Source organism: Heteronotia binoei, chromosome 7 (genome assembly GCF_032191835.1).
Source record: "Heteronotia binoei isolate CCM8104 ecotype False Entrance Well chromosome 7, APGP_CSIRO_Hbin_v1, whole genome shotgun sequence".
Taxonomy (NCBI): domain Eukaryota; kingdom Metazoa; phylum Chordata; class Lepidosauria; order Squamata; family Gekkonidae; genus Heteronotia; species Heteronotia binoei.
In genome coordinates this window covers 11,297,783-11,325,289 of record NC_083229.1, presented here as the reverse complement: position 1 = coordinate 11,325,289, position 27,507 = coordinate 11,297,783, and the positions used below count along the sequence as shown (strand labels likewise).

At 43.9% G+C, this 27,507-nt stretch overlaps 1 protein-coding gene across 7 annotated transcripts in view; it reads right to left on the bottom strand.

Moving 5' to 3' along the window:
• PTK2 (protein tyrosine kinase 2) overlaps positions 1-27,507 on the bottom strand; it is a 287,679-nt gene that overhangs the window by 74,487 nt on the left and 185,685 nt on the right. For all 7 annotated transcript variants that reach the window (XM_060243192.1, XM_060243190.1, XM_060243189.1 and 4 more), the window contains 5 exons: positions 21,307-21,391; positions 14,005-14,105; positions 11,351-11,466; positions 7,086-7,186; positions 5,966-6,055 (listed from right to left, as the gene is read on the bottom strand). In XM_060243192.1, coding sequence (XP_060099175.1) covers positions 5,966-6,055; positions 7,086-7,186; positions 11,351-11,466; positions 14,005-14,105; positions 21,307-21,391 — 493 coding nt within the window. The remainder of the gene's footprint in view (positions 1-5,965; positions 6,056-7,085; positions 7,187-11,350; positions 11,467-14,004; positions 14,106-21,306; positions 21,392-27,507) is intronic.

Sequence of the window (27,507 nt, the reverse complement as noted above, 5' to 3'; positions counted from 1 at the left end):
CTGCTAAATCCGCTTTTTTTCATCTTAGGTGGGTGAGGCAGTTGGTCCCCTTCCTGGAGTGTGGCGACCGAGCAACAGTGATCCATGCGACGGTCACCTCAAGGTTGGACTACTGTAATGGCCTCTACATGGGGCTGCCCCTGTGCCAAACCCAGAAACTACAGCTAGTGCAGAATGCAGCAGCCAGGCTGTTATTGGGGCTCCCTAGATGGGAGCACATTCAGCAGGGATTGCAGGAAATGCCAATAGTGTACCGGATTCGTTACAAGGTGCTGGTTATTACCTTTAAAGCCCTATAAGGCCGAGGACCTGCCTTAGGGACTGTCTCTCCCCATTTATTCCTTAGGGACCTTAGGGACTGTCTCTCCCCATATATTCCCCAGAGGGTACTGCAATCTGGTTCTCAAAATCTATTGACAATCCCCAGGTCAAAGGAGGCCAAACTGAAAGTCACCAGAGAAAGGGCCTTCTCGATTGTAGCCCCCCACTGGTGGAACCAACTGCCAGAAGAGGTGCGGGCCTTGCGGAGCCTTGCCCAGTTCTGCAGGGCCTGCAAGACTGCTCTTTTCCAATTGGCCTATATTTAATAATTTCACAGCAATCAATTTTACTGTTGAAGGAATACCGTCGCCACGGAAAAACTGTATGATGCATAACATCACGTTTTTAGCACCAATTTAATCTTAGCAGCTTTTAATTACAAAAAAGATTAATTTTATAGTAATATGATTTATAATATGTATGTACTTATAATACGTATTTTTTAACTGTTGAAGTGTCTATGTTGTGAGCCGCTCTGAGCCTGCTTCGGCAGGAAGGGCGGGATATAAATTAAAGATGATTTATTATTGTTGTTGTTGTTGTTGATAATAATGTTAATAATAATAATAATAATAATAATAATAATAAAAAAATAAAAGGCCAACTCTAAATGTTCCATCATTTCCCACTATGATCAAAAAGCAGAACCCAAGCTGGGGCTGTTTAAGTAAAGGGGGTAAGCTACCACTTAAGAATGAGCCCTGCCGAATTAGGGCACAGGGTCTATAGAGTCCAGCGCCCCATTTCATAACAACAAGACTGCAGATTTATACCCCGCCCTTCTCTCTGGATCAGAGTCTCAGAGCGGTCACAAACTCCTTTACCTCCGCCCCCACACACACAACAGACATCCTGTGAGGTGGGTGGGAGTAAGAGAGATCTTACAGCAGCTGCCCTTTCAAGGATAACTCCTACAAGAGCTATGGCTGACCCAAGGCCATTCCAGGAAGGTGCAAGTGGAGGAGTGGGGAATCAAACCCGGTCCTACCAGATAAGAGTCCACACACTTAGCCACTACACCAAACTGGAAGGAGCGCATCAGAACCTACCAGCACACTCTGGTTATCTTTGGTGGTCCTGCTGTGGTTTCCCCTGCCGTCTGAGTCTAAATGGGAGGTGACCCAAGAAAGGGACTTCTCGGTTGTGGTGGTACCCAAACTTTGGACCTCTCTCCCCAGGTAGATCCATCCGCCTCCTTCCATCAGTGTCTTCTGCCCAGCCGGGAAAGACCTTTTTGTTTTGTTTGGCATACTCCAAACAACAGATAACGGCCCTCCTCCCTGGTTCTAGTTTTGGTTTTTATGTGTTTTTACTGCATTATTTTATGTTTCATGCTGTTTTTAACTGTTCTAATATTTTTATGTCTAGTGCCTTGGGGATACTGATCAGGTGGGAAAGGCGACAGAAAATGTTTTAAATAAAATAAACAGCTGTCCCACAAAGGTCTTTAATCAGAGCAAGGCGGGAGCCAAAGCGCCTGCCTCCCACCCACCCACCGCCCCCAGCACAGAGGGTTACCGAAGACTATTCAGAAGAAGAAGACTGCAGATTTAGACCCCGCCCTTCTCTCTGAATCAGAGACGCAGAGTGACTTGCAATCTCCTATATCTTCTCCTCCCGCAACAGATACTCTGTGAGGTGGGTGGGGCTGAGAGGGCTCTTACAGCAGCTGCCCTTTCAAGGACAACTCCTACGAGAGCTATGGCTAACCCAAGGCCATTCCAGCAGCTGCAAGCGGAGGAGTGGGGAATCAAACTCAGTTCTCCCAGATAAGAGTCTGCGCATTTTACCACTACAGGGGAAGAAGGTCTATGAGAGCTCTGGCTGACCCAAGGCCATTCCAGCAGCTGCAAGTGGAGGAGTGGGGAATCAAACTCAGTTCTCCCAGATAAGAGTTCACACACTTAACCACAACACCAAACTGAATACTGGGATTCCAAATATGAGGTTCACCCAATCACTTCACTTCTCTGGTCCAAAAGAGAACATCCTTCATTTATTCTTATGATGAATTAAAACACAGGGCAGCAACTGGCCTGTAGCCAGACATTGCTGTGGTGAGGAGGGGCTGGTTTTAAAGAGCCCACTTCTCTCTACCAGAAGAAGTCGCAAAGCAGCTTACAAGCAATCATCTTCTCTTCCTTTTCTAACAACAGGCACCTTGTGAAACAGGTGGGGCTGAGAGAGCCCTGAGAGAACTGTGACTGGCCTAAGGTCACTCAGCAAGTTTTGTGTGAAGCACGAAGAGTAGTATTTTTTTTAATACCCTGCTTTTCTCTACCTTAAGGAGCCTCAAAACAGCTTACAATTGCCTTCCCTTCCTCTTTCCACAACAGGCACCTTGAGAGGTAGGTAGAGCTGAGAGGTTTTTGAGAGAACTGAGACGGACCCAAGTTCATCCAGCTGGCTTCATGTGAAGGAATGGGGAATGATACCCGATTCCCCAGGTTAGAATCTGCCACTCTTAACCACTACACCACACTGATATAAGGGTACAAGAAGACTAAGGTACATAAATCCTATGTAGAAAAATCCTTAATATGTCCAAAATACTTGAATTTAAATGCATTTATTTAAACTGGATTGGATAGTAAATGGCAGGAGCACAGATGTCCTTGTAGACCCGCAATGCTAGCATGACTCCGGACTAATTTTCATTCATGACAGAGAGGTTACTTCTGCTGCCTAATCATCATCAGTAATAAATAAAAGCCCAACCGTGGTGGCAAATCTGAGAATTTTCATTGATTGGATGTGGCCTACGTAGGATAGGCTCGCACTGTCTCTGGCATGCCATTGGCTGATTTTGCTCACCCGCACCCACCATCAACCCCATCAGGCAAGAACTCCACCGGAAGGCCACTGACCTTTGAGGTGGGGGGGGGGTCAATGCCTTCACTTGAGTGGGTGAAGACAGCAAGGGTGGTAGGCACTTGCCTACAGCCTCCTTCTAGAGCCCGTTGTATTTTTCTTCACAATGGGCCTTACTCCTAGTGTTTACATAAACATTATTTTTTTGGCACTTTGCAAGAACAAAAGCTTTAATTTGCTGGTGAGGGCAATACTCCAGAAACACAGCAGGCAACTGAAAGGCTTCCAGACTGTCAGAGAAATGAGAGAAATCCCTAGATGCATTGGTGGTTGTGGAAAGTGTCGTCAAGTCACGGACGTGCTTTGCCACTGCTTGCCTCTGCATAGCGACCCTGGAATTCCCTGGTGATCTCTCATGCAAGTACTAACTAAGGTCAGCCCTGTTTAGCCTATGACATCTGATGAAATCAGGCTAGCCTGGGCTATGATCCAGATGTGGTTATGTATTCATCGCCATGGCGAGCACTTCAGAAGAGCTGAAGTCTTTATTCACATCACTGGGGGTTGGGGTGGGGGGACACAGCCAGAGATGATCGTTGTACTGCAGAACGCTATCAACACGTCACCTGAACAATGCTGGACACTTTTCATGTCTACCTAGAGCCAGTTTGGTGCAGTGGTTAAGAACCGGGTTTGATTCCCCGCTCCTCCACATACTCCTGCTGATATGATCTTGGGTCAGCCACAAATCTCTCAAGGCTGTTCTGCTCAAGAGCAATTCTGTGAGAGCTCTCTTCACCCCACCTACCTCACAGCGTGTCTGTTGCGGGGAGGGGAAGGGGAAGGAGATTTGTGAGCCACTCTCAGACTCCTTTGGCTAGCCAAGGGTGGGGTATAAATCCAATCTCTCCTCTTCTTTTAGCTAGTGATTTTGTAACTGTTTTACTGTTTCAAAGCAAAGCAAAGCAAATTTTATTCTTATATCCCGCCCTCCCCCGCCAAAAGGCGGGCTCAGGGCGGCTCACAGACATGGCAAGCCATGATTTCACAAAGCAATTGTTTAGCAACTCAAAGAGAGAACAGAAACGAATACACTTGAAATGTTAAAATGTGTTTGGGGAGTTCAAAGAAGCAACAGGGTCGATGTTAGGCTTTCCGGCGCCCTCGGCGAATCACCCACTAGGCCCCCCTCCCAATTATCTAAAAAATATAAGGAAAACAAGGGCGCTAAACTTGAAACTTTTCACATCTTTAATTTACTAATTTTTAATTTTAATTTTTTTAAAAAAACAAACGTGATAAGTTATTTCAAAAAAATTGTGAGAATTAGTGCTTGCTGGCCATGCCAGGAAGGAGGGTGGTGGGATAGGTTGAGGGGGGGAGGCCAAGTCGCACCTAAGGGACAGGGGGATGGCTTGGCTTTGTTGAGGGCAGCTTGGTGATGGGAGAGGACAAGGTGACAGTGGTCAGGAGCCAGAATCATGTGTTGGAGAGGGGGCGCCCAGTGGTGCTCCCTAGGCCAGGTGGCGCCCTAGACGACGTCCTACTTTGCCTACTCCCACGCACTGGCCCTGAGAAGCAAATATGTTCGGAGTCTGGAAAACCACCCAGGACTTTCTTGCAATCTTGCAATGTGCTTTCCTGTCAATTTAATTGTCAACGAGGGCCTGGCAGAGGTGTCTCTTGATGGGCAAAAGGCATTCTGCAGTACCCTAAGATGTGCATTCCTTTACACAGGCAAGTTGCAGCAATATGGCTTGTGTTTAGTGATTGAAAACAAGTGAACTGAAACTGGGTGCTTATTTTTCTCTTTTAACCCCCCCTTTCCTCCCAGCCTCAGTTACACCCAAGGCAGAGAAAACGGAAAGTCAGAGAGCAGCATACTGAATGTCTAAAACGGCACTGCCCTTCCTGTCCCCTTAGCAATGTTTTTTCTGTACTGAGAGCAAAATTGGCCTTCCAGTCCAATGCTAGGGGGTTCGGCTTCACTAACAGGCACCGTGCATGAAGAGACAGTTGTGCTCATGTATCAAGAACACAGACATACCTGGCACGAGAGCCAGTTTGGTGTAGTGGTTAAGTGTGCAGACTCTTATCTGGGAGAACCGGGTTTGATTCCCCACTCCTCCACTTGCAGTGGCTGGAATGGCCTTGGGTCAGCCATAGCTCTCCCAGGAGTTGTCCTTGAAAGGGCACCTTCTGTGAGAGCTCTCTCAGCCCCACCTACCCATAGGATGTAGTGGTTAAGTGTGCAGACTCTTATCTGGGAGAACCAGGTTTGATTCCCCACTCCTTCACTTGCACCTGCTGGAATGGCCTTGGGTCAGCCATAGCTCTGGCAGAAGTTGTCCTTGAAAGGGCAGCTGCTGTGAGAGCCCTCTCAGACCCACCCACCTCATAGGGTGTCTGTTGTGGGGGAGGAAGATAAAGGAGATTATGAGCCACTCTGAGATTCAGGGTGGAGGGCGAGATATAAATCCAATGTCGTCGTCTTCTATGTTTTGTTTGCCTTTCCCTCAATGATCCCTCCTTCCTGCTCTACATTTTATCACTGGGTGTTTAATGCCATGGTTTTGGGTTTACCTTTTAATGAATTGTTTTTATTATACGTCTGGTGTGGGGGGAGAAGATACAGGGGATTGTAAGCCACTCTGAGACTCTGATTCGGAGAGAAGGGCGGGTATAAATCTGCAGTCTTCTTCTTCTTTACATATTACGCCTGACATAATGGGCATTCAGGCAGGGCCAAATACATAAGAAGGAAAGGCTGGAATTGATTCCTTTTTGAAACCCTAGCTCTTACCAAGGAAGTGTTCACCTAGCGTTCACTTACCAAACATCCATACGTCACTAGCTGAGGTAAAACGTCGGAAGTTGATGGACTCGGGTGCCATCCATTTGATGGGCAGTTTTCCTTTGGAAGCTGCAGGGCAGAGAGAAAAGGCAGCTGAGCGTCTCTGAATGGCCCGTGCGAAAGCGTACTTGTCTGGTCGCCCTCAATAGTGTGGAAGGGCCTTTGGAAAATGTTATTTTGTGCCACATTCCACGCAGAAGGAAAACCTTCCTGCAGTCGATGATGATGATGTGCCATCAAGTGCTCCATAGGGCTTTCAAGGAAAGAGAGAAGCAATGGTGGTTTGCCACTGCCTTTCTCTGCACGACAGCCCTGAACTTGCTTGGGGAAGGGGGCGGGGAGGAGAGAGTCTCCCGTCCAAGTACTTACCAAGGCCAAACCCTGTTTAGCTTCCAAACTCTGCAGCTATTCATGCTGCAAAACTTTCTAGAGAGCCAAAACGGGGAAAGTGAATACTGCTTTGCATTCATTTCTGCACAAAGGTGATATATCCTTGTCCCACGTTCGGAAAAAAGTATAGCTAACTAAGAGCTTGGAGATCCACCATCAATTGTAAAGTTGCAAAGGCAGGCAAGGATCATGCTGAGTTTGTCCATGGTCAGTGTAGGCAACAATGCCTCTGAGCTGGGATTGAGGGCACTTCAAGAGCCCTTGAAACAGAATTTGCAGTCAGGTGATGACTTCTGGTGCAGACATTTACTTCTGCTTGCTCCAAATTTGCACCCCTTTTTTCTCTCCAGGAGTGGGAGGAACGCAGCCAGCTCCAGCTAAGCTGGGCTATTCAGGCTATTACATCAGGTCTAGCACCTAACTAATCCAGCATTTGGTTCCCTATTGTGACCACCTGGATGCTTCCAGTACATAAAAATCCCTGTTTGTTCCCAGTCCATGACCCATAAAGGTATACAATCACTTATTCATGGAACTTTGACTTATATTTTATGGCTAATAACCAACAGTCATGGATGCTTGAAGATGAATTGGGGAGGGGGGGGATCAATTCATTGTTGGGAATGAAGTCAAGCTGTCAATGTTACTTTTCCAAACCAAAACGTTTGTCCGTAGATACCAACAGTTCTAAGACATTCTACCTCCTCACCTTTATAATATGTGCTGTCTTCCATATAGCGAGACAAACCGAAGTCACCTAATTTCACACAGTCGGTGGAGTACACCAGCACGTTTCTAGCAGCAATATCTCTGCGAAAGGACATAAATAGTTATCTTGCATAGAGTTAATACGTTTTACAACATTTGGCATAAAGCAAACAGAAGCTTTTATCTGACTGGCATGAAAGCTGCTCTGTGAGACGGAGATGTGACATACTGTTGGGTCCATGGGGGGGGGCAATTTTCACCACACCCTCCTCCCCCCATCTTCCCATCCCTTGGATAAGTATTCCCACCCACCCCAAAATGTGCACACTGAAGAATTAATTTATTTTTTTACTGGTTTCCAAAAATTCTATACGGTAAAACATTTACCTCATGAAAATGAGATGAAAAAGAAGAGATGAACAGTGCAATCCTAAAGCCATTTTCCTGGAAGTAAGCCCTACTAAACAGACCCAAGGAGGATTCCGAGTAACCTGCTTAGGATCGCTCCTTAAATGTGTCAAATGGCTTTTTAAGCATCACTAGGAAACCTGAAGACTGCATTTGGCTAGCAGTTCTTGTAGGAGAAACTGTCCTGGTCCAGAGATTATCTATCCGTAAGGATGCAGTCAGCATGATCTGTTTTTTTAATGAAAGTTTGCTCAATGCACTACGACCCTGGTTTGGAAGGGTGGCTGTTTCAGCATTAGCAACAGGAGCATTTAGAACTGTTTCTGCAGGGAAAAGATGAGAAGGAAATACCCACTCAAAACCAAAGCTTTTGCCTAAAGAAACAAAAACAGTGCCTAGTATTAAGATAGTTCCTACAGTAACGTTTTCCTAGAATCATAGAGTTGGAAGGGACCTGCAGGGTCAGCTAGTCCAACCCTCTGCACAGTGCAGGAAATTCACAAATACTCCCCCCCCCACACACACACCTACATCCCCAGTGACCCCTGCTCCATGCCCAGAAGATGGCAAAACCCTCCAGGATCCCTTGCCAAACTGGCCTGGAGAAAAATTTCTGACTGACCCCAAAGTGTCAATCAGCATTTCCTTGAGCCACAAGAAACTGCCCTGGCCTAGATGCAACCCTCCCTGCCCTCCTTCTCATGATCTGCCTAATTCACAGAATCAGCATTTTCTAAAGGCTTGAGATTTGGGGGCAATTAACTGGAGTGAGTTGTAGGAATAATATCTGGCCCATCTACACTGGCTCCCAATCCGTTTCTGGGCACAATTCAAGGTGCTGTCGCTAACCTGTATGGCTTGGGAACGAGCCTGAAAGACCACCTGCTGCCTTAGGAACCGACCTGATCCATAAGGTCACTTTCTAAGGCCCTGCTATATATGCCCCAAGCTTCTGAAATTAGGTGGGTGGCAAACCTGAGAGAAGGCCTTCTCAGTGATGGCAAAACTACGAACACTTTCCCCAGGGATATTTGTCTGTCCCCTTTTATCACTATCTTCTGCCAGCGGGTGAAGAGAGCCAGTTTGGTGTAGTGGTTAAGTGTGTGGACTCTTATCTGGGAGAACAGGGTTTGATTCCCCACTCCTCCACTTGCACCTGTTGGAACGGTCTTGGGCCAGCCATAACTCTGGCAGAGGTTGTCCTTGAAAGGGCAGCTGCTGTGAGAGCCCTCTCAGCCCCACCCACCTCACAGGGTGTCTGTTGTGGGGGAGGAAGATAAAGGAGATTATGAGCCACTCTGAGATTCAGGGTGGAGGGCGAGATATAAATCCAATGTCGTCGTCTTCTGTGTTTTGTTTGCCTTTCCCTCAATGATCCCTCCTTCCTGCTCTACATTTTATCACTGGGTGTTTAATGCCATGGTTTTGGGTTTACCTTTTAATGAATTGTTTTTATTATACGTCTATATTATATTCTTTCTTCTTTTTTTTTACTTTTTCCCTTATACCTTTTACCTGTTAGGCACCTTGGTGGTGTGTATGTGTGTGTGCGTGTTAAGTGCCATCAAGTTGCTTCCCACTTAAGGCGACACTATGAATTCATGACCTACAAAACATCCTTTCGTTAGCAGCCTTGCTCGGGTCTTGCTACTTGAAGGCTGTGGCTTCCTTGATTGAGTCGAACCATCCCGTATTTTTCTCCCTCACCCAGGGCCGGCCCTGCCACTAGGCAAACTAGGGAACTGCCTAGGGCGCCAACCTTCTGGGGGTGCCAAATTAAGTGCCTTCCCCATGTGACTCAGTGAGGTTACCAGTGCAGGGGGGCACCGGAAGTTAGCCTTGCTTTGCGTGCCAGATAGTCTAGGACTGGCCCTGCCCTCACCCAAAATACTAGCACTCGAGGGCGACCAATGAAGCTGATGGGCAGTAGGTTCAGGACGGACAAAAAGAAAGGCCACTTTACACAGAGAGTGATTAAAATGCGGAATTTTCTGCCAGAGGATGTAGTGAGGGCCACAGGAAAAGAACAGCTTTAAAAGGGGATGAAATAGATTTGTGGAGAATACATCTATCAATGGTTACTAGCCATGGTGACTTAGGGGAAACCTCTACATTCAGGCATTCAGAGCCAGGAAGAGGCCCCGGCCTCTAGGCCCTGTTGTTGGTCCTCCAGAGGAACTAGTTGGCCACTGTGTGAGACAGGATGCTGGACTAGATGAACCACTGGTCTGATCCAGCAAGGCTCTTCTGACATTAAGTTTTCCTGCTGCCATCAGCTTTTTTCTAGCATTACTGTCTTTTCCAGTGACTCTTGTCTTCTCATGTGACCAAATTATGACAGCCTCCGTTTAGTCATGTTACCTTCTAGGGAGAGGTTAGGCTTGATTTGATCTAAACCTTGGTGACACAAATGTTTTGTAAATTAAACAAAGAAATAATGCTGCTTCATGGATATTTTTGAGGTCCTTCTGTCATTGACAACTTAATCTGACCTTCCCTTCACTTTACGTCTTTCCAAAAATTTGTACCGGTAGTTCTTCAGCTTGATGTTTAGGTTTGCTTAAAAGGTAAAGGTAGTCTTCTGTACAAACACCAGCCATTTCCAGCTCTGGGGTGACTTTGCTTTCACAATGTTTTCATGGCAGACTTTTTACGGGGTGGTTTGCCATTGCCTTCTCCAGTCATCTGCACTTTCCCCCCAGCAAGCTGGGTACTCATTTTACTGACCTCAGAAGGATGGAAGGCTGAGTCAACCTTGAGCCCGCTACCTGAACCCAGCTTCTGCCGGGATCGAACTCAGGTCATGAGCAGAGCTTAGGACTGCAGTTTTACCACTCTGCACCATGGGGCTCTTCAGGTTTGCTTAAAGGTAAGCAAACACCAGTTGTTTCCGACTCTGGGGTGACGTTGCCTTCACAATGTTTTCACGGCAGACTTTTTAAGGGTTGGTTTGCCACTGCCTTCCCCATAGGTTTGCTTAGGAGCACATTTTTTTGTTTCTTTCGCTCCTATTCCACTATAGTTGGCAACATAAGCAGTAATCTGCTTACTGTTCTTTCCACTCTTCAGAACAGCTTGCTGAGTTCAGCACTGTTTGGAAAGCTATGGGGGTGGTTTTGAGCTGGCATTCGGAAATCACCCAAAGACGTGGCAGGAGCAAATCCAACGCTGGACTCCTTTCAAGCAAAGATGTGCGATCACTAAAAACGATGATCACCAGTAGGTGTCAGTCTATGCCAACCAAGCCTCTCTGGTCTCTGGCAAAAATTTCTAAGGAAAGCTTTGCATTTTGGTTGTTGTTATTCAATTACACAGAGTCCGACTCTTTGCGACTCCGTGGACAAAATCACGCCAGGCCCTTCTGTCTTCCACCATCCTTCCGAAGTCTGCTCAAATTTGCGTTTGTTACATCAGTAACGCTATCCAGCCATCTCATCTTTTGCCGTCCCCTTCTTCTTTTGCCTTCTGTCTTTCCCAACATCAGGGTCTTCTCCAGGGAGAGCTCCCTTCTCATTTGGTGGCCAAAGTATTTGAGCTTCAGCATCTGACCTTCCAGGGAACAGTCTGGGTTGATTTCCCTTAGGACTGACTGATTGGATCTTCTTGCAGTCCAAGGGACTCTCAAGAGTCTTCTCCAGCACAGGGAGGTACAAACCGAAAACTGGAAGGTGAGTCAGTTCTGAATATATAGAGTACCATTCTGAGTAAGAAGACCTTGCAGTCAAAATAAATTAGAAAAGCAATGGCAGAATGAAGTCCTGGATTACAAAACAAAATTTCTATCCAAAATATCAAACGCATATGTTAAACCAGACAACCACCCGAAAACATCTTTTCAATTTAAACCCACTGTCTTACCTATGTACAAATCTTTTGCTTTCTAAGTAGGCAAGTGCTGTGCTAAGTTGATAAGCATATAGTATCAAAGATGCCAGATCCAAGCTGTATTTTCTTACTTGCAAAAACGACCTCAGCTTTAGGGATAAAGGAGACAGGGAGGGAGGGGAAAAAAACCACCAGAAGTTGAGACCAAACAAAAACATACTTCAATGAGAAAGAATTTGTCAGTAGTTCTATGTTAATATCCTTTGAATTCAGACAAACAAGACCTTTCAAATGAAGAGCAGAAGACAAGCTAAAACAGTACTAAAATTAAGGGCTTGTAATTCCGTACTAAACGCCATGTGTAGTTCATCCAGTGCCAAGGTGAGATTTTAGATTTGTCGTCTTAAAGAAAGCGACAGATACGACATCTCTCTCTGGGCAGTCTCTGGCACTGGTCTTGTCAAAATGGAAATGAAAAAGCTGGGCCTCGTTTCCAGTCTGTGCGTTTCCATTCCTGAACAGGACAGGAACGACACGACGCCTGCTAGCAAAGCTCCTTGGACGAAAGCACAAGCCCCGCTGTTTTCAGCAAAGCTGCATGGAGAAGGCAGTTGTTCCTCCATCCCTAAATGCTTCAATGCCATCTCCACGCAAAAAGTGACTTCATGCGCTGGCTAAAATCAAATTCACTTGGCTTGTTACCATACTTACATCCAATGAGCAGCAGTTCCTCATGGTTCACCCTCTTCACTCTGACTCCCTTGGTGTTAGGGATGCTGCTATGGGCATAGCCATCATACCTCGACCACTGGATGCTGCGCACCTGATGCTGCTCAAACCTCTTGCTTACTGTCTGGCCTTTTCTGGCCTCTTTTCTCTTGCGTCAATCCCACTTCCGAGCAACTTCTGAGGCTGCAAGGAAGGGATGAAGCCTTTTCTGCCTGGTTCAGCAGCAACTGCTGCCCTTGTCTATGATAGTAAGAAGAGCCATACATGGGGAGGGTTCTTCTTACGATCTTCTTACTGGGGGAATTGGGACTGAATTGCCCCTTCAGCAAATGAAGCTGCCTTATACTGAATCAGTACAAAAATGATCCCAAACCCGACAATAGGCAATACAAAGGAAACGAAGTCCCACATAGGTATCTTTAGCCCAAGTTCTCCAAACGAAGACCCAGGTGCTTTATTTTCTCTGTTTCAGTTTCATATAAATCTTTAACAGTGCTGAGGCTTTCATTTTCTGATGTATCATTCAAGGAATTTAAGGAAATAAAATAAAAAAATAAAAGTCACATTCAACAGAGATGTCTCGGACTCTATAGCGTGATTCCATTGAGTGAACTCAGAATAAGGACAAGAAGAATTCCTTGATGTCCAGGACTTGAAATAAAAGAATAAGAAACAAAACAGAACACAAGGGTGTGACGTGAACACCTTTTCTTGGAAGAACAGGAAACAAAAAATTCTGTTGAATGTGGCTTGAATGATACATCAGAAAATGAAAGCCTAACCACTGTTGAAGATTTATATGAAATTGAAATGGAGAAAATAAAGCACCTGGGTCTTTGTTTGGGGAACTTGGTCTAAAGATACCTACGTGAGACTTCATTTCCTTTGTATTGCCTATTGACGGGTTTGGGATCATTTTTGTACTTGTGTAATACCGGCAATCCATATTATTTTTTATTATACTGAATCAGACCATGAATCCATCAAAAGCAGACAGGCAGCATCTCCAGTAGAAGTGTTTCACATCACCTACTGCCTGGTCCTTTGAACTGGAGATGTCTTGGATTGAACCTGGGACTTTCTGAACGCAAATCAGATACCACTGAGCCACAGCCCCTCCCCAGAACAAACACACATGAATCGGACTATCAGTCCATTAAGATCAATATTGTCTATGCTGACTGGCAGTTGTTCTCCAGGATGTCTGCTAGAGGTTTTTCACATCACCTGCTGCTAGATGCTTTAACTGGAAATGCCAGGGATTGAACTTGGGATCTTCTGCATGCCAAACAGATGCTCTACCACTGAGCCACAGGCCCTCCCTGATATTAATTTGTCTCCTGGAAGACACTTACATGTATGATAATCCCTTCAGAGATCCCCTCCTTATAACTGATATGAGTTAAAAGTGCTTTTTAAAGGGGAAACAGATTTACTGTTAGGAACAGCGGTAAGAGGATAATCTTTTATGCCAAACAGTTAACTCGAAGCATCAGAAGGGAGTTGAACTTTGAAATCATTTTACATAACGTCTCCACACGTCCATTCTCTGTGTCAATTCAGCAAGTCTATCAGAAATGCCAGAAAAGGCAATGCAGCTCTAACTTTTACCCACTGATAGCTACATGTTCTGTGTAAAATGTGCATAAAGGTTTTAATTTGCTAGCACTTTCCAGCTCTCTTCCTAGCAAATGAAAGCACTCTTGAGGTCTGAGTCTCAAAAACAGAACTGGGGAGCAAACAGGTGCGAGATTCTTCTATCCAATGGAGTTATGCCCAATTGCTCCAGGGCTGAATTTAAACCTAAGATTCTGCAGCTGCGACATTTTGATGGCTCAACCTCTGAGTGCAATATTCCAGCAGCCTAACACGGCTGGCAAAAACAAGCTGTCCTCCCAAACCTCTCCACAAAACATCTGTGAAGCTGAGAGAGACAAGCGCTTGCAAATTCTTCCTACCTCTCCTAGCGTACAGAGCTCCATTATGATCCAGACGGGGTTTTCTGTGATGACGCCGATCAGCTTGACGATGTGGGGGTGATCAAACTGCCGCATCGTTACTAGAACGGAGGAGGGAAAGCTTTGCTGTTAAATAAAATAACACTGGGATCTGGGATGTAACAGGGTGGCTAGATGGCTAGCACCTTAATTATTAATTATTAACATATAACAGCTGCTTTATCTAATTTTATCCTAACTTATAATGGTAATTTAATTGTATTTTAATTTGTCTTATTGTACTGTATTGATTGTATTTTATAGAAATCATGGTTGTTCCATGTCTGTGAGCCGCCCTGAGCCTGCCTTTGGCGGGGGAGGGCGGGATACAAAAATAAATTTACCTTACCTTACCTTACCTTATGGACAAAGAGCCTGGTAGCAATGAGGAGTTGAGTTACAAACTCCAGAGAAGGGGTGGCCAAACTTGCTTATTGTAAAAGCCAGATAGAATAAACATCGGATGATTGAGAGCCACAAGACATGGATGTCAGACAAGGAAGGAAGGGAGGGAGGGAGGGAGGGAAGGAAGGAAGGAAGGAAGGAAGGAAGGAAGGAAGGAAGGAAGGAAGGAAGGAAGGAAGGAAGGAAGGAAGGAAGGAAGGAAGGAAGGAAGGAAGGAAGGAAGGAAGGAAGGAAGGGAGGGAGGGAGGGAGGGAGGGAGGGAGGGAGGGAGGGAGATGACAGACAGATACAGACAGGTAGGTAGGTGGGTAGGTAGATAGATGTGGAAAGGAAGCTACTGGTATTTGAGATAAACTTTATAGGCGCACAAATTTTTTTTAAAAAAAAACTTAAAATAAAATATGCTTAAAAGGTTAGCACTCTTGCACTATTTTATGTAACAGTCTTTGATAACTGATGCCACTTGCTCTGAATTATTGCATCAAAATCTGGAAACAATGTCTGCGCTGTAGCAATCTTGAGCATGCTGTTCAGGTGTGTAAGTTGCAAAACCACGTTTGATTTATTGAAATTCATTACAGAAATATCACGGTGAATTCTTTGAGCCTAATACCCAGAGGAAAACACGAAATGGCTAGGCATTGTGAGCTTTTGTACATAAGATGCTTTGTGTGCTGATCAAGCAATGGAGAAAATAGAGGCTTTGCTCTGTAGCTTAACTGAGCAAGTCTGGCAGAGCAAGCTGTGATGCAGAAGGAAGCAAGAGAGGGAGAAGGAGCAGATGACAATGGGTTGCTCGCAGGTCGGATTGAAGCCCTCCAAGGGCCTGGATCCGCCCCACAGGCTGCACGTTTGACAGCCCTGGCTTAGCCACAGTTAAGAGAATGGGAAACGTTGTACCAAATTTTATGAATGACCGGAAAGGTCAATTCGGTTTAATGTAAACCAAGTGCTTTTGAGCTTCACAGTTTTGCTGCTAGGAAGTTACAAAAAAATGTCAAAAAACAATGCTGGGGGGAGGGGGAAGGAGGAGGAGAGCCTGGCAAGTTTATTCAAACTTCAGCCCTCCTTATCGCCTCATAATGCTTTTGAATAATTCAAGGTGTTTATTTGGTAGAAAACGGAAAAATGGTTCACTAGCCACAGATGCACGATGCTGTTATAGCGATGATAGAAGACAGGGCTGACAGGGCTATAGTGTCCAGGAGAAAATCTCATTTAGTGCTTCGGTTTGTATCAGATCTTATTTGTTACAAGCATAATTACCCCATTATCGGCCTCGGCGATGCAACAGCAACACCTCGCACACAATAAAGCGTGCCTCTATTCGCTCGGAGATAGCATTCTCCGACTGGACCTGGCACACCCGCCTTTTATCTCATGACACGCACATAACTATTTCCAGAAACATATATTAAAGTAGCTGCTTTATCTTGGCTGCTCCTGCTTTTGGTAGCGACTATAAATTAAGTGCGCTGTCCCTCCGTTTAAACTGTTTATTGCAACGCCGGCGTTGGGAATGAAAATGTTTCTTAAGTTCTGAAGAGTTGCCACATTATGCTTTAGACACACGCGATGGCTCTCGGAGGTAATTTCTTGTTAATTACCTATCGGAGGTAATTTCTTGTTAAGCGCCGGCAATCAGTTGGCAATCAAAATAAAATTTACATGAAAAATATCGATGACTTTGGCCCAGCCTACTGCAAGCACCGCTGCAGAGTAAATTCAGAGTAACGTGGTCAAAGCAGGGATTTTTCCATGTTTCCTAAACGTGTGTTAAAGTGCTTTCACCGTGGTTATTATCACTTGCTTATTTTGCCATCAAGTCACAGTCGAACAAAGGCTTGAAGGAGAAGGGGGAGGGGGGGGAATACCTTGAAGTTTTCAAGGCAAGAGATGAACAGAGCTGGTTTGCAATTGCCTGCTTCTGCACAGCAACTCTGGACTTCCTCAGGGGTCTCCCATCCAATTACTAACCCAGCGCTGACCCTGCTTAGCTTCCGAAATCTAACAAGATCAGTTATCCAGGTCAGAGCATTGGTTACTTACAAGCAATGTTCCCTCGAAGCTGCAGAGTCTTGTGAGCAAAAATTCTACTTTGTGAGCTGCTGGTATTAAAGTTGTGCCCTCCTGGCATTAATGTTGTGAGCTACTGCAGAAATTATTGTTCTCTGCGGCCGTTTTTCCTGAGCTAAGACAAAAATGTGTGAGCTAGAGGCTAAAAATCTGTGTGCTAGCTCACGCTAACTCAGCTTAGAGGGAACACTGCTTACAAGTTATAATTTGTTACATAGTAAAGGTATTCATTCTATCTATCTTTCTATGCAGCCTCAGGGGGGGGTCTTCTTATACAATTTCCTGGTTCTTAGAGAATGGTACAGAATACTGCTATAAGACCTCTGTCTTTCTCTGCCAACATGAGCATAAGAGAACATGCACAGAAAGCACAAGGGAGCACTGGGCTGGATTCAGACTCGCTTAGAAGGGGGGATTTTTGTGATTCCCACCCCCCCAACATGTCCAGAACTTTCCAGGAAAATGCCCTAATCCTGAGAAGACTACACAACAAGAATGGAGAAGGGGGGGGTGGAATCCATTCTACATGTTGAGCGCTGTTCATATTTGATGGGATTCACTCCACTGCAGGAAATGGGAGGTCCATTATAAAACTTCCAGATACTCAAGTTTAGCTTTCCTGACATGCTCACTATTCATGCTCCTTCTTATGAACAAACCACATGGTACAAGCATGGCTGACTAGCTTTACATTTGGCTGCTGGATCATGACTTTTAAATATGTATTTTTTTTAAAAAAAAAATTTACATTTGTAGTCCCCCCTTTCTCACAGGGACTCAAGGTGGATGACACATAGTGAGTCAGTTCAATCAACGCACTGAGACATTCAGTAACCAAGGCATTAGGATTTCAGAAGTCTGGGACCACCAGAAAGAACTGAAGCACGACGCAATAAGCAGTACAGAAATCACTGTTTACAATAAGCTAAAGAGAGCAGTATGGACTGAAATCCTTAATCATTCATCCAGGCAAGTTTGTTACACCATTCTGTGCGGTGCAATCCTATTACCTGTGCAGAAATGAATTCCTGAATAGTTCAAGTTTAAACTGTTTCTGGAAACCCAGGAGGGAAGGAGTTTTCCTGAACTCCTCAAGCAAACTGCTCCACAAGGCAGAGAAAGTGCATGTTGTTGATTTTGCCCATTTGCTAGTAGTAGGCCAAAAAAACCCAACCACATAGTATTTTTCAGGTTCAGGTAATTGTACCTGAAAAATAATATCAGTATTTCCTGATATTCCTGAATCCCAATACTGATATGGTTTTTCGGCTCCATTATACCATATGAGATCATTACACTCAATGGTCCCCATTGCATATAATGGGGAATCGATCCAGGGGTATCTGGGGTTCCGCGGGTACTGTTTTTTGAGGAAAAGGGACCAAATTTGCAGCACAGCTGCTGGCACTTCTTCTAAACCCCACCCCCTCCCAAAGTTTCAAAAAAAAAAAATGGACCAGGGGAAAGGCATTTAAAGGGAATGAAGTCCCTTTAAGTGCCTTTTGCAAGCCACACTGCAAGTGAACTCCAAAACAGCAAGTTTACCTGCAAGGTGTTTAAAGAGAAGAAAATCCCTTTAAACACCTTCTCCAAGTGGCCCTGAAAAATCCCAAATATTTTTGGGATTTTTCTAGCTGAGCCATTTTGGATAGTTTTAGACAATATGAGGCTTTAGATTTGGTTTAAAAATACCCGGAAAATACAGATAAAAGTATTTTCTGGATATTTTTTCAGCTTGGTATTGCCGAATGAACACCCCTAGTCGTCACCTGCAGAAGTCCCTGCTGACTTGAGTGAAACTGTCTTGGCAGAACAAAGGAAGAGAGCCGGTACCACAAATAAGACTTGACTGGACCGAGCCCTTAAAGTTTCCACTAAATTATTTTATTGGCATTTGTTCCCCATGGGTGTGCATAACTTTGAAAAGGTGCTGTCTGGCACATGGCAGGTGCTAATGAAAAAAGAGGGGAAGGCTTTGAGGGATACACAAACTTTTAAAATCAAAATGAGGCTACCCAAATTAATGGTGAACTGCACTTTCCCAAAACCACCTTAGGAGCAGCTTTTTTGATATAAATTGTCACTTGACAATACGCATGACATTGCATTAATTTGATATTTTGTCCTCATTTTGGCATTAGTACCTGAAAATGCCGACATTTAAAGCTGAATACAAAATGTCACAGAAATGTACCAATGTGACAATGAAATAAGGAAGTTGCCTAAATTAGACTGAAACAGAAGATTCTAGATATGAACTCACTTATTTCATTCAGTCAAAGCCTCCAGAGTTTTAATTGCTATACTCTTCATTTAAATTGCTCTCTCTTCTATTCCTGGTCACAAAGCCATCTCATGGGAATTAAGTCAAATTGATTTTTTTTTTTTTTTGGCAATGAAATTCCTGAGAAATAAGGTTACAACTGTCATGATTCTCCCATCTGGAATTGTTGCATTCTCTTCCCCTTGCCCTGGAAATCCTTATCAGCAACTTGTCTCCCTGCTCCATACCTCTTTTTAAAATTGGAATTAGGCCATTGCCAGAAACATATTTAGAAATGGTTCATGCATACGGGGTGCCAAGAAAGCTCTGCTGTATGTAGGGCTGACCCACCGGCTGAGCTGCTTAGACAGCTAGTATCACATAGACTCTTTCTGCTTCAGCTGCAGAAGAATTGTGTGAAACTAGCATGAAAACTCTCCTCTTTATAATGCTGGATGATGTGATTAGATACTTGCAGAATAGAGATCAGCCACACAGAAGTTTACTTTGGTGGCTGCCAGGCAGCTGCTACAGAGAAGACCTTACTTGGATGATCAGACCACTACATTTGAATGCATACAGCTGCCTTATACTCAACTGGACCACTGATCCATCAAGGTCAGTATTGTCCACTTGGACCAGCAGTGGCTCTTCAGGGTCTCAGGCAGAGGCCGTTCCCATCACCTGCTGCCTGGTCTTTTATTTTAACTTGGAGATGCTGGGGACTGAACCTGGGTTCTTTCCATTGAGTCACATCCCCACAGTCTGTTTTTTTCTCTTCCAAACAGAATTTGGAATAGACATTTTTTTTAATGAAGCAACAGCTTAAATCCCACAAGGAGTGAGCTAACCGCCTCAACAGCCTACCAGAAACACAACCTGCTGCAGCTCCCCTGAACCTGTTGCATCTGGTTAACTATGTTCTGCTAACAGATCCGGGTGAGCAGCTGTGTTGGTCTGAAGCAACAGAACAAAATTGGAGTCCAGTAGCACCTTTAAGACCAACAGAGAATGTTAAGTTTTCATGTGCTAAAAACACACTTCATTAGACAATGAAATGAGTACAGTTAGCAGTGCTCACATATAGTTTGTGGGTAGTGGTTAAAACATGCAAAATAATACAAAGTTAGAATCCAATGGCAAAATAGTGAAATTAACAAATTGAAAGAATAGCAGATTTGGTCTGGATAGTAAACTGCGTGGGAAAACAGCAAAAGGCAATAAACACGTTGGGATAGGAGAATGATAGTGAGAGCTTTACATCCACTTTATTCCAATGCATTTCTCTTTTAGAACAGTGTATCAGAATAATGTATTTTTTGTAATGACAAACTGGAATAAGGGATATTGGTTGTTTATCTTATTCCATATGCTAAACCCATCTTCCACTGTATTCTTTTTTGTATTGCAAACGGGAATGAGATTTATAATGCCACGCTACATGTTAAAAACCGAATTGGGTGGACAGAAACACCTGTGGAAAAAAAGATGTTCTCAGTTTACCCCATGCTTGAGGAGAAATAGAGCAATTAACAGACTCCACGTTTACTGCCTTGTGATGCTGAATTCTCACCATCATTCTCCATTTCCAACGTCTTATTGCCTTTTATAGATTACCTGCGCAATTTACTATCCAGACCAAACTTATTCTGTCAATTTGTTAGGTTCACTTGGATTCTAATTTTGTACTACTTTGCATGCTTAACCACTACCCACAAGCTATATGTAAGCACTGCTAACTGTACCCATTTCATTGTCTGATGAAGTGGGCTTTTAGCACACGAAAGCTTACATCCTCAATAGAACTTTGTTAGTCTTAAAAGATGCGACTGGACTCCAACTTTGTTCTATTATGTTCTGCAAAGATGCACATCAGCCTCCTGCTCTCCTCCTCCTTTGGCAAAATGTGAATTGCTCTGACCTAACCAGTGATGTTTCGAGGACAATGTGATAAAAACTGCAAAGCACTTCACGAGCACTATAAAATGAAAAAATAGTAAGCTATTTGTATGAGATAAGGAGAGCACTGTGATTTAGAGATTCGGGGGGGGGGGGGGAAGCAAGCATCGAGATGGAGAGATTACAATGGATTAAAAATAGGACAGATCATGAGATGAGAAAAACGGTAACTGTTCTTTTATTTGCATGCCTCTCTCCCCCCCTAAAACCCAGCATTTAGAGATCAGCATTACCTGAGCAATAAATGAATGCTAAGTGAGTATTTACAGCGCTTTTTTTGAGCAGGAATGCACAGGAACGTCGTTCCGGCTGGCTTGATGTTAGGGGGTGCGACCTAATATGTAAATGAATTCTTGCTGGGCTTTTTCTACAAAACGCCCTATGTGAAACAATGGCGACATCAGGGTGTGTGGCCTAATATGCAAATTAGTTCCTGCTGGACTTTTTCTACCAAAAAAAGCCCTGAGTATTTCAAAAAGCATCCTGAATCTTGGGGCCCACTGGAAGCACATTGTCCACACTGAATCCAAGCAAACAAATAACTAAGATGAATAACTTACAGGCTTCTTGCAAGAACTTCTCTCTCACACTGTCGGAGGTGCAATTTTTACATGTTTTGATTGCAACCGCCATGGCAGGGTTTTCCTGAAAGATGGCAGAAACAAAGGTCAGTAACAGATTCAGCTTTTAGGGAACAACAGCTCAAAATTACGGCAAAAAAAGGAATCCTGTTCCATTAAACAACACCCTCATGTAAAGTTGGAATTTACTTACTTTGTTCATTTCATTCAGCTTAACCGTTTTGAAAATTGTTACATGAAATTCACTTAAAGAGATTTAAAAAAAACCCCTAGCAACAGAACACTGCTAATCATCTCCTTGGGCACTATACAGCCCTATTGCAGGCAGATGGTTACTGCTGAAAACTGCCCCTGCAACCAGGGCTTTTTTTTTTGTAGCAGGAGCTCCTTTGCATATTAGGCCACACACCCCCGATGTAGCCAATCCTCCTGGAGCTTACAGTAGGCCCTGTAAGAAGGGCCCTGTAAGCTCTTGGAGGATTGGCTACATCAGGGGTGTGTGGCCTAATATGCAAAAGAGTTCCAGCTACAAAAAAAGCCCTGCATGCAACTAATTTTCTCCCTCTCTGCTGTTTATGCATATCTTTTAATGTGCTGATGGGAGCATGCAGAATACAAAGATTTGCCTGGGACAGGGGCTGAAAAGTTCAGGTAAAAAAAATACTGTCCTTGCTTCCTTGCAGCCCAAAATTAAACAATTGGTAAGTTGGAGGGAAAACAGAAACATTGCCATGAAATGCTGATAAACACTTTTTCAACAGTGCTCTCAGATAATCTTGTTATAAGCAATTCAGATAATCTTGTTATAAGCACCCCTTCTACTGCTGTAAATATCTGAGATCCAAGACTCCTATATTCTGTATCAAGCGATAGATGCTGAATGTATGAATGGATCAAGTTGCAGCCATCTTATGGTGAATTCAGAAGGTTTTCAAGGCAAGAGACAAACAGGGGTGGGTTTGCCATTGCCTGCCTCTGCGTCACAACCCCTGACTTCCTCGATGGTCTCCCTTCCAAGTTACTAACCAGGGCCGACCCAGCCTAGTTTCTGAGATCTGGTGAGACTGGACTAGTTTTATCCAATACAGAAGTCTGCATGATAAAGACAAAACGTTCTTCCTTGCCCTTTGTAGGACTGTATATCACTGTTCATTTACGAAACAGCAGGATTACCCAATAGGCACCTACCATTCTGCCACTTTTAATGCCTGTATTTATACAGAAATGCTTTCGAAATCGCTTAGATGGAAACGATACTTGCAAGTTTTAAAAGAATGTCAGCATCTATATTCTGGTGCTGTTTCGGACCAGTTCCTTAAACTCTTGTTCTTTTCCCACTCCTCAGAGATAATGCTGCTCTATTAGAATTCAAAGGAGGTTTGGTGCAGAGAGCAAGAGACAAAGGAATATTTTACTTAAAATATAATTGTTCCCTAAATGCCCATATAATGTCAAACTATGAAAAATGTCTCCTATCGTGCGCCATTAAAAATTGACAGGAATTGCGCCCGAGCACAACTGAGCTCTTGGCCAAAGTCAGTTCACTGCAGCTGCAAAGGAGAAGTTTGCCATAAGACCGAGACCATAATCAACTCCTCATATGTAGCCCGGCTTTCAAAATATTTTGTTTGTTATCTGGAGTTCTCGACCATTTAATCTTTAAGGGATGCAAATTAACCTGGGCAAAGTCCTACAGAATTATACATTCTACAGTGAAGGCCATAACCCATCTGTCAGTAGAACACGGGTTGGATCAGCTGAATTTGCCTGATGATCCTTTCCTCTTGTAACACCCCTTCTACACCAAAGGCAAGGACAGGAATAGGGTGAGATGAGGCAAGGGAAGGTGCAGGCTGAAGGGGAAACACACAGGTCTCAAACATGCCTTCCCTTGTTCAAGCTGGAACATTTTCTACTTGAGCAAGAACTTGTTTGGATCCAATCCCGTGTGTCTATTGTTGTGCAAATGGCGTGGGTGTGTGCGCATGTGTGTGTATGTTTGGTTATGTTATCCAGCAAGACCATTCACCTACACATATTTGCATTTAGCGGCTGTTCATTTCAGGCAGCACTGAAGACAAAATTGCTGTCTTCCTATGAAGAAAGCATGTTATAATATCCTAAAACAGGGGTGTCCAACTCATTTGTTATGAGGGCCAAATCTGACATAAATGAGACCTTGTTGGGCCAGGCCATGTTGGGCGGGTCATGTCAGACTGGGCCATGTGTGTACCTATTTATGATTAGGTAGTAGAGAAATAAACTTTATAAAGGACACAGACAAACACAACATATTTTTTTTAAATAAAAACTTTAAAATATGCTTAAAACATTAGCACTCGATCATAAAGGTGCTTTCTTTGTATTTCTCCCACGGGACCCAGGGAATTGGGCAAAGGAAGCTCTGGCTCTTTCCTTTCTTCAACGGGGGATGAGGAGGAGGAGGGGCCTCAGCCAACAGAAGGAAGAGAGGCTTGACACCCCATCCTAAAATATCAGAACACATGTCTGCACAAAACCAGTGTAAGGGTGCTTCCAGCTGCATAATTCACATTAATTGTAATAGAGTTGGTATGCACCTATGATCCTCTTCGTGTGCTTTTCTAACACAATAAATGGCAACCTGCTGATACAAGTCTTTTATACATAAATAGTAATAGAAATCAGAATTGATTCTGCAAGAACTATGAAAATAAGATCAAATCAGGACTTTTGGTTAAACAACTGCTGACATTCTTTTGGCTCATTGCAAAATAATGCTTAATCAAGAATCCTAATTTAATCTCCTTGTCATAGCTCTCACAAAATCACTATTCATTTTAATCACAGTACTCTGACTAGCCCAATCACATAATGGCTTGTAAGCTAAGTGAGGTTGGCCACAGTAAGAACAGAAGAGAAGCCATGTTGGATCAGGCCAGTGGCTCATCCAGTCCAACACTCTGTGTCACACAGTGGCCAAAATACCCCCACCAGGTGCCATCAGGAGGTCCACAAGTAGGGCAAAGACACTAGAAGCCCTCCCACTGTTGCCCCCCCACAAGCACCAAAAATACAGAAGATTACTTCCCCGAGACAGAGTTCCATCTATACCTGGTTGCACTTTGCCATCTTGGACTTAGCACTTTTAATGCTTCTGTAGTAATTTATTTTATTTTACTGGTCTTACTGTTTTTATTATCTTAGATTATCTGTAAGCTGCTTTGAGCCCATTTCGGTGGGGAGAGCAGGATATAAACCGAATAAACTAAACTAAACCTTTAAAAGCATACTCATGCTACTCAGATCAAAGGTTTGCTCAATTTGTTAATTTTACTATTCTGTTACTGTATCATTTTGCATTCTAAACCACTGCCTACCAGATAATTTTACTTCATTGTCATTGGTTCTTAAATCTGTACCATGTTGCATTCTGGGCCACTGCCTACCAGCTATGTATGGCTCTGCTCAGCTATGTATGGCTTTGCTCACTGTGCTGGATTCCTCGCCTGATGAAGTGGGCTTAAGAGCACATGAAAGCTGACGTTCTAAATAAAAATTGGTTGGTCTTAAAGGTACCACTTGACTCCTGCTTTGTTAAACTAAACCTTGTGGCTAATAGCCACTGATGGGCCTCTGCTTCATACGTTTATCCAATCCCCTCTTGAAGTTGTCTATGCTTGCACCTGCCACCACCTCCTGTGGCAGTGAATTCCATGTGTTAATTACTCTTTGGGTGAAGAAGTACTTCCTTTTATCTGTTCTAACCCGACTGCTCAATAATTTCACTGAGTGCCCATGAGTTCCTGCATTGTGAGAAAGGGAGAAAAGGACTTCTTTCTCTATCTTCTTGGATGGGAGACCATCAAGGAAGACCAGGGTTGCTATGCGAAGACAACAGCAAACCACCTCTCCTCAACTCCTGCCTTGCCACATGGTCCTGGGGTCACCATGAGCCAGCAGTGACGTGAAGGCACACAGCTCTTATGTAGCAGCTTATAGCTCACACAAACCTGATCTCATCAGAGCTTGGAAGCTAAGCAGGGTTTGCCAATAAATCAAAAGTAGGTTTGCAACTTACAGATAACACACCTGAACAACATACTCAAGATTGCTACGGCACAGACCTTGTCTCCAGATTTTGACACAATAGTGTCAGTTATCAGAAACTGTTAAGTAAACAAAATATTTTGCAAGAGTGCTAGTCTTTTAAGCATATTTTATTTTAAGGTTTTTAAAACATTTCTGTGTTTGTGTCCTTCATAAAATTTATATCTTCGCTACCTGGCATTACATTTTATGACACACACGGCCTGGCCTGAGAAGGTCTCATTTATGTCAGATCCATCCCTCATAAGAAATGAGTTTGACACCCCTGGTCTAGAGGAACTGATCAGCCACTGATTAGATGGATCATTGGTCTGTTCCGGAAGGGTCTTCTTACGTCCTTAAGAAAGACTGAAACTTCTATGCAGAAGCAGGAAATGGCAAACCATCTCTTCCTTATCTCTTGCCTGGAAAATACTATGAGATGGAACTTAACGGATTACCATGAGTAAGATGTGACTCAACAGTACACTTTCACCTTTTTAACATGATCAGGTAGATGCTGGGACACAGTAAGATTTCACCTTATCATAGCAGTAGTAGGAATTCCTGGTATTTATTTAAGGGGAGGGATGGTGGCTCAGTGGTAGAGCATCTGCTTGGTAAGCAGAAAGTCCCAGGTTCAATCCTTGGCATTTCCAATTAAAAAGGGTCCTGGCAAATAGGCATGACAGAAATAGGCATGAAGTATTTAAACTCTATCTTTTTGTAAAGGTGCCACAACTGTTACGCAAATGCATTGATTTCTACCTATACACAATATATTTCTTGTCTATCACTACAGAAACTGAGAAGGGGATGTGGCTCAGTGGCAGAACATCTGCTTGGCATCCAGAAGGCACCGGGTTCAATCCCTAGAATCCCCAGCTAAAAGGATAAGGTAGTAGGCGACATGAAAGACAATTTCCTAAGACCCTGGAAAGTTAGAGTAGACAAGACTGACCTTGACAGACCTGACTGTAAGGCAATTTCATGTGCTCTTATGTTAGTGGCCATGTGGCAGAAGTTGATGGCATGGATACAGTGCTGAAAGGGAATTATCCCAAATTTATAGCAGCCCATATATTTTACAGGTGTCAATGACCTGGATCATTCCATTCATGGTAATCGCTTGGTTTGCACTTATGCACTAGCACCACATGAGATAGCAAAGGTTTACAACCATCAGGCAGTGTTCAGATGAAGGCGCTGCTTGGGAGAACCAGCATCTCTCTACAGGGACTTCTCATGCATAGCCCCTTTTCTTTCCTTCTTATTTCATTCTACCTTTAATGTCAGGAACAAGAAATAAGAACATCGGGCAGCCAGTAAGAGTGGCCTCTGCACAACTTCTGGGTTGTGCCCTCTGTTTTTAAAAATGCTGCACAATTTATAGCCTCACTGAGACTCAAGGCAGATTTCACAGTGTACATTAATACAGACAACATCAAGGGGGCAGACAAGAGGAAAAGAAAAGCGTCAAACCTCTGGAAACTTGATATCTATTTTTAATCACTTGAACAGACATGTACACATGAAGCTGCCTTCTACTGAATGAGACCATTGCTCTATTGAGGTAGGTATTGTCTACTTAGACTGGCAGAAAGCCTTTTCATCAGCTACTGCCTAGTCCTTCAACTGGAGATGTCAGGGATTGAGCCCGGGACCATCTGCATGCAAAGCAAAGGCCCTTCCACTGAACCACAAACTCTACCCTAAAAATAGCTTCAGGTGGGCAGCCATGTTGGTCTGAAGCAACAGGACAAAAGTTTGAGTCCAGTGGTACTTTGTAAGATCAGCAAAGTTTAATTCTAGGTATAAGTTTTTGTGTCCATGCACACTTACACTGAATCTGACTAATGGCCTATCAAAATCAGGACTGTCTACTCAGACTGGCAGCGGCTCTTCAGAGCCTCAAGGTGAGGTCTAGGGGAGGGACGGTGGCTCAGTGGTAGAGCATCTGCTTGGGAAGCAGAAGGTCCCAGGTTCAATCCCTGGCATCTCCAAAAAAGGGTCCAGGCAAATAGGTGTGAAAAACCTCAGCTTGAGACCCTGGAGAGCTGCTGCCAGTCTGAGAAGACAATACTGACTTTGATGGACCAAAGGTCTGATTCA